Below are 7,612 nucleotides of genomic sequence, written 5' to 3' on the forward strand. Positions count from 1 at the left end.
AATGTTAGTATTCAATTTTCTTTGAAAAAAAAATAAATTTGAAATTAAGCCAACAGTGCTTGCATATAACCTGAAGTGAAGAAGCCTACACAACTCTGGGGCCAACAGACACATTAAGCATTGCACTAAGGGCAGGTTCTTAGATATACATCCTTGTTCATGTTGTTCCTCTTCTGCTTCCAGAAACAACAGGGAAAACGAATCTCAACTCCTCTGGGCAGTACAGAGTCACACTCGCCTCTGGTTGTTACGGATTTGTTTTAGTGCCAAGTTTCTCTGTCTCCTTCTACATGGTGTTCCCAGAAGCTCTGCATACATTTATTAGCATGGTTAAGAGGATAAATCCAAAATGAGAGAGACTTAAAGGTCTCTTCGCAGTCGTGTCTCTGCTCCAACTCAGCACTGAGCCTTAAATTTACTGGTGGTTTTTTGGGTTTGTTTTTGTTTTTTGACTAGATTTACAAAATTGAGGCCCCTTCAGTCCTTAAAGGGCTGTCATGAACAGGCACAGAGAACTATACCCTAGCTGGGGCAGGCTGGTGCCCTCCCGTACCAAAATCAGCATCTCAGACAATCACAAAGCGCTCGGTATCCGTCAGCATACTCAGGCTGTCCTGTGAACCCAGACAATGACTCAGGCTTTCACCAAAATAGAGGCAGAGTTAAAAACAACTGTGGTTATCTGGTAACGCAGAGCTGTCTGGTCTCACCCCTAACGCAGAAGGCCTGGGTCTCAGTCCCTCTCCTCTCCACCTGTGGAGCACAGGGGTGCAGGCACTTGTCAGCTCAGGGCTGGAAGCAGAACAGCAGCACTGGAGCGACAGTGCACCGGAGCCAGTAAGCTCTGCCGAGCCCCTACCCTGCTTCTCCGCTCTTGCTGGCTTGGACCCAGACAGCTCAAGTTTCTCTGCGTATCACTTCCCTGCTCTCCAGATTCTGGGGCCAGCACAGGCAGAGGCAGCCCGGATCTGTTTGCACACAGGATTTAAGCTGTTTTCCTGTTGCGCGAAGTAGAGCAAACAAAGATGAAAGGGGCAGCAGCTGGAATTACACAGCTTTGTGGAGATTCCATAACCATGCATGCATTTCCTGTATCGGGAAATAAGGAGACACTTTTCAAGCATTTTGCACTTGTAAAAGGCTGCTCAGTGCAGGGAAATTCACCCATCCTGCAACTTCAAGAGCTGCAGCTGCAGAGTGGAGGCACAGAGCAGTAAGCAGTTTGCTTACCCACTCCCACTTTCCTCATGCAGCAACTCTTTCTCCCTACTGGAGGAAGCATTTTCATCCGCTAAGAAGAATTAGCAGCAAGCTAGAAAACAATCAAAAGGGCTTTTTTTCCCCCCCACATTCTGCCTGGAGTGATGTAGAGAAAGTATGATTTCTGTGAGGAAAATAATCACAACCTGAAGCTACTATACCATGTTCTAGTTAACTCTGCATGAAAGCATTCAAGTAGCTCCTTGCCCACTTCCTTCAAAAATCTAGAAGACCGAAAAATGAAAGAGTATTACACTGCCAGAGATGAATGAGGTACATCTACCATTCGTGGCTTTTTGTGCGCAATCTGGTCACTCCAAAGAACAGTCGTTCGTCAGCTGAATCATGCTGCAAAATTATTTCCACCTCATTGTCATGCTGTCTGTACAGTTACTTAACTATGTTCTTTACAGGAATTCAGTTTACTTTCATTTCAGATTGCAAATAAAAAGAGAAACAACAGAAATAAGAATTATATAAATTTGAGTATGTGCTTTTATTTTATACTTTCATGGCACACTTTGATTTGTAAACGTTAAATTACCGGTCCCCTTCTTCATATGTTGAAAATAACCACCAGGCATTTGAGAGCATTACCTGAGATTTTTTTAAAAAAAAAAAAAAAAAGATCTGGCATCTTTCACCTTACTCACATACAGTACCATTTCATGAAGAATTACAAAAGGGAATGTTTTCCAAAATAGGACAGTTTCCTTTTGACTATAAAGATATAGAAAATACACCAAGACACCTTAGAATGATCAGCCTTATTCAGAGGATGTTGCAAGTCACTGTCTCAAACAATTCTATTAATGCATAGCTGAAACACTGCCATCAGTCCTGCAGCAGCATGATATCAACGTTGTCATGAACACCTTGTAAAAGTAGCTCCCCTTGATAAGTGACAATTTTCCGTCGTTTTGCAGCCTTAAGAGTTCCCACTAGGGCTTCAAAGAGGTTGGCACACTTTTCGTCAGCAAAGAGCACACCAAATTTCACGCTCACTTGGCCATCAGCATCTAAATCAAAGATATAACATGGAAACACATGCAGATTTTCTTTCAGTTAGGAGATCAATGGGAAACAAAGTAACAAGCAGCGAGACCACTGAAAGTAAACCCCATGGTGTGTCCCAACTTACTGGGGAACGTATTACGAATGCCTATGATAAACACCAGGCAAAATTCCTGCCTGGTATGACTTTCCCTTTTTTCCAGAGACTCATATCAAGGACCAAATATCTGCTATGTTTATTTTTACTGATGACTTTGTGAAACCTATGACCAGCATAGGCTACTGAACCTCTTCAAAGCATAAGGAGGAAATTAGTTTTAAATCATTAAAATGTTAAAAATTATTTTTTTTTCTTTTACTTATTAATATTTAAAGTTCACATTGCAAAAGGTGGAATGTGAATTCATTTCTCACACAAAGCAAGAATTTTAAGATACATGTTAAGGTTATCTAGGTTATTCCTAAAAGGCAGATGTAGTCATACAAATGCAAGACAAAGGCATTCGGCTTAGGCTTTGAAAAATCAACTGAACTGAACTAAATTGCATTGGAACCAAAATATACGAGCAGGTAGCACATCCACAAATTGCATAAATATTTGTAAAGAAAGAGGAGTTTTAACAATCTTCAGAGAAAAGGCTACCTTCTAAGCAAGTTCAAGGAAGGTTGGAACTACACCTGTAACTCCTGGGCTAGTTTTAGGCATACAGATCAATTCCTTCCAAATAATACTATGATGAATAGAATTGAAGTATATGAATTCTGAAGTTCAGAAGTTACCAAGGAAGGAAGTGGAAGGAACAGATGAAACTTTCTTCTTTGATGGCTGTAGGAAGCATTGAAAGTCTAAAGAAAAAGGTAATTTTGCAGTTGATTTTAATGGGAGCAGGATTTCAGGCCTACATCCTCTGTGCTGCAGAGGCTTTAACTTCGTAACAGAACTACTTTAAAGGATGGGATGCAGGGAGTAGCATACAGTCCAACATTAAGGCTATATGCAAGTTTTCAGGTTACCTGAGCCTCTTTAATTAAATTTGCCACGTTCATAGGTTCATATAACATGACTGTATCTATGACATGTATGTCATACACATACATGTATGTATAACATGACTACATCTGTATGGTAGGAGATATTACAATACTTACTTTTGGTTCCCAAGCGCCGAATCTCCTCAACTAAGAGGCTAATTTCATGTTCCACGTTCATTGTGGTCTAAAAAGTAAAATAAATTTTGACAAAGTTATTAGGAGACCCGTAAATCCTTTGCACTGTCCTGGGCTGTTCACAGTTCACCAGGAATGTCACAGCACTTGGCAAATCCCAGTAGCCTGGAGACACACGGCTACAGGATAATCTAAAATTTCAGTCCTGAACGGATAAAGAGCCTCCACACCTTCACATTTGAGAGTAAGTGAACAGAAACTACAACCTAAGTATCTCCTTATATTTGTGTTTAGAATGTAATCTCAAAATATGAAAAATGTGTGAAGGGCAGGGCAGGGGGGTTTGTTTGTTTTAAAGAATGAGCTCAGACTGCCACAGAATCAGAGCATCCTGGTAACATCACAGGTCTTTAGGGGTTTTGCAACTTTTTATCAATGCCCTCAATAAAAATGGAACATATTCCTTTGAATTCCTCTCCGGGATATATGGTAATTTGGCTTTTTAAGCCACACCACAGCTTTCCGCTTATCCTGGCAAGATACTACAGACATGCAGCTGGTTACAGCAGGTCTGGGCACACGGTGCCTGAAAGGACAGCAGCTACCACACGCCTGCTACTGACAGCGGAACTGAACCAGAGATGAAGTATGCAAGCACCCCAAGAAGGCCAACATTTATTTCCATTCGTAGTGACCCCAAAGAACTACTACACTGACAAACTTACCCTGTGAACCTCTTTGCTGTGAAACACAGCAATTTTCACCAATGCACAGCAATGCCTTGCAACACTTTAGCCATACGCAACTTTGGAAATGGCAGCACCACAATCACACAAAAAAATATCGCGCTACAGAGCATCCAGGTTAACAACTGCAGGCACCTGAAGGGAGTTTTGGGATCTATGCCAGGCAAAACAGCATCGACACAATGAAACCTTTAGATGAGGAACTCCTTAGGCAAAAACTGGCATCCAAGTAGTCACAAGAAACTGGGCCTCACAGACAAAGCAAAGCAACACAACAAATACAGCTTCCGCAGGTGCTAACGACGCAGCCTGGAGCAGAAGCTGTAGAGAGAGCTCCTGGGGCTGAGCACTCAGTGAGCACCGAGACCCTCTCTATCGCTCAAGAAACCAGGATTTCTGCACAGACCTGGTAAGTAAGTAGAGTTCAAAAAAACAGTATCTGAATGCATCATGAACTCTTCCTAAGGGAAAATCTTCCCCTCATTTTTTTTTTTTTCCTCAGTTCACATAGGTAAGAGTGACATAGTTCTACCTCCTGACCCCTCATGAGGGAAGAGGCAAAAAAAGAGGCAAAAAAACCCTTGGTAACAGAGTCTCATTTTCAGATCCCGAATTCACTTGCAAAAATCTGTCTTTTTGACACGCAATAGTGAGCAAGCTTAGTATCAAGCATGGGCTTCAGGCAAAGCCCATCCAAACCAGAGTTTCACCCCTAACGCGTGGCATCAATCCAGGCTCAAAGAGCGGATGTTAACGGGCTAACATATATGTGTGTAATACCCACAAGAGGATGTGGTGAGGCGGTCCCAGCTCGAAAAAGCTGCCTAAAAAGGGCATGGCAGCAGGGCCGCGGAGCGTTAATTGCCTCGGATGCTTGCTACAAACTTTTAGATTTTGTTTAACTGAGCGCTAAATATATTGTTACAAGTCACAGAGGAAAAGATGACCCATCTACCGAAAAGCTTATGCTATCATTATTAATTTGTCAAGCTGCCAATTTTAATATTGCTCATTACAATAGCATTATTAGCTTCTCTTTAAAGATGCTCTTTTAAGTTTGAAGGCTTTTTTACTTTAAATTCACGTTAATTTAAAATTATTTTCCCTCGTACACATGCACTGCCAATTTAAGCAGCAACATTTAGAAGTTTTTGAAAAATAATTCATTATTATGCAACACTTTTGAGATCAGAGAACCACGGCTGTGTAAGGACTGAGGAAGAAGGGATTCCAGGTATTTTAAGCGTACTTAAATATTTACTTTATATTGTCATATACTCGACACGCCAGCTATTTCTGATGCCAACACACTGCTGGAAGCCGGCGTAATTTTTCAGTACGCGGCAGGAAAACGAAACTTTATCTGCTGGAAATCCACCTCACGGCTGCTGAGCACCGTCACATCTTCCAAACCAACCGCACCGACCCCTGCCGCTGCGGATCCCGCAGTCCCCCCGCGATAGATGGCTCCCCGGCGGAGCCGCCGTCGGAGGCAGAGCGCGGTCCTCCTCACACCGAGCTCCCCCCGCAACGCCTCCCCGGGCTCTGCCGGGGCCCGGCGGGGCCGAGGCTCCCCCCGCCGCCTGCGCGCCGGGAAACGGGCCCGGCCGACAGGCAGCCGCCGCCCGCTGCCCGGGCAGCGCCTCTCTCTCCCCGGAGCGGAGGAAAGCCCGGCTCCCCCCGGCCCGCTCCCCGCCGCCGCCACTCACCCGCTGCCGCCGCCGCTCTCGCCGCGAGGGGCCGCCGCCGGCGGGAGCCGCCTGAGGCAGCACAGGGGCCAGGCGAGGGGCGGGCGGCGGTTACCCGCCCTCCGCCGGGACCTTGCCCCGCCCCGGCTCGGCCCCGGCGCTCCCCGCCGCCCCGCTGCGGCCATTTTGGGTTCTGCCGTTGCTTCCGCGGCGGGAGCGGCGCTGCCCCGCCGGGGGTCCTCTCCCCGTGGTGTGCCAGGGCCGGCGGGCACCCCGCCTCGGGCACCGAGCCCGGCCCTCCCTCGGCCCCTCGCAGGCCGAGCGCTGGCCCTGCATTCCCAGTTGAAGGGCTGTGCCGTTCTCCCCCCTCCCTGGGGAGGGCCTCGCTCCTTTCCACATCAGTGACTCCTGGCTTGGTGCCATCTACAGCTTTCACCTCGTTTTCTCCGTGAGTGTGTTCGGTAAAACGCCTGCCAAGGCCAGCCCTTCCCGAACGGCCTCCTTTCCAGTGGGTCTGCTCTCAACGTAATATGCTGTGTTGCTTCAGTCGCTTTCTGTCACTGTACCATGCCTCGTACCCTTCATTTCCACCCGCTTCCCCCGAGGGACACTACAGAATCATAGAATTGTTAGGCTGGAAGGGACCTTTCAGATCATTGAGTCCAACCATTAACCTGACAAAAAACACCACTAAACCACATCTACCCACCTTTTAAATACCTCCAGGGATGGCGATTGAACCACTTCCCTGGGCAACCTGTTCCAGTGCTTGATAACCCGTTCGGTGAAGAACTTTTTCCTAATATCCAGTCTAAACCTCCCCTGGCACAACTTGAGGCCATTTCCTCTTGTCCTATCGCCTGTTACTTGGGAGACCGATCCCCACCTCTCTACAACTGTGCCACGTTCTTTTCTGATGCCCCTCACATTTGTTTTCTCCTAGAAAGACGGTTCTCTTTCTAGAGAAAGCGAACGAGCTGTGTTATTTACCTTCAATAAATTCACGTCGTGGTTTATCTAATTTTTCATTCAGCGCCACGTCCTTGCACTCTGCACCATGGAGAGTAGGCAATTTAATTTCTTCCGTCTTGTATCTCGGTATTCGTTACTGCTCTTGTCTCTCTTACTTCCTCTTCACCTCACTGAAATGTTTACGTCTTCTCTCAAGGACACAGGCACTAAACCCAAGAGCTGCATTAACTCCTACAGAGCAATGAGTCTGCCGCCAACCCGCTCGTCAGGGACAAGACTCACACCAAACATCTCCGGAAAATTCTCACCAGCAGAGCTCAAGGCATTGCCGTTCCCGGCTGTCTCTCCCACCTCCTTGTCAGGCATGACTGCCCCTGAAACAGAGCTGGTATGAGAAGCTATTTCCAGCCCTCGCCATTCACATTCTCATCTGTTAGCTTCTGAAGGTGAGACCGAGATACTTTCTCAGACTGTGAGCTGCGCCAGTTAGGTCTGGTCCCTTACTACAGCCTCCCATCCCTGGTGTAAGGATGAATAAATAGCTAGCGGCACCTGAAACCACTACAGCAAGCTCTGCTAGGGCTCGTTTGGCAGAACCTGCAGCTAGATAAATCGATTTGCACAGTGGAAATGATGCCAAGAAGATCACATTTTTATCACTGCAGGGACGTAGAACTAGAGTTCAAGCCCTTTCCTTTTCCGAGGGATTTTTCTGATGTTGGTGTTTTTATTAAAAGATTAACTTTTCCTTAGAATAATCACTGT

At 46.0% G+C, this 7,612-nt stretch overlaps 1 protein-coding gene across 2 annotated transcripts; it reads right to left on the reverse strand.

Annotated features, from left to right (window-relative positions):
- Positions 1-1,732: 1,732 nt before the first annotated feature.
- On the reverse strand, positions 1,733-7,141 carry ABRACL (ABRA C-terminal like). Of its 2 annotated transcripts, none has more exons than XM_063331053.1 (3): positions 6,866-7,141; positions 3,424-3,490; positions 1,733-2,279 (listed from the first exon to the last, which is right to left on the reverse strand). In XM_063331053.1, exons 2-3 carry the CDS (start codon positions 3,482-3,484, stop codon positions 2,095-2,097), a joined length of 246 nt encoding a protein of 81 aa, XP_063187123.1. In that variant the 5' UTR covers positions 3,485-3,490; positions 6,866-7,141; the 3' UTR covers positions 1,733-2,094. The 2 variants fall into 2 exon arrangements, with proteins under 2 accessions (XP_063187123.1, XP_063187121.1); XM_063331051.1 differs by lacking the exon at positions 6,866-7,141 and adding an exon at positions 5,897-6,193 and having other exon boundaries at positions 1,735-2,279.
- Between the last annotated feature and the right edge of the window lie 471 nt (positions 7,142-7,612).

Source organism: Chroicocephalus ridibundus, chromosome 3 (genome assembly GCF_963924245.1).
Source record: "Chroicocephalus ridibundus chromosome 3, bChrRid1.1, whole genome shotgun sequence".
Lineage (NCBI taxonomy): Eukaryota > Metazoa > Chordata > Aves > Charadriiformes > Laridae > Chroicocephalus > Chroicocephalus ridibundus.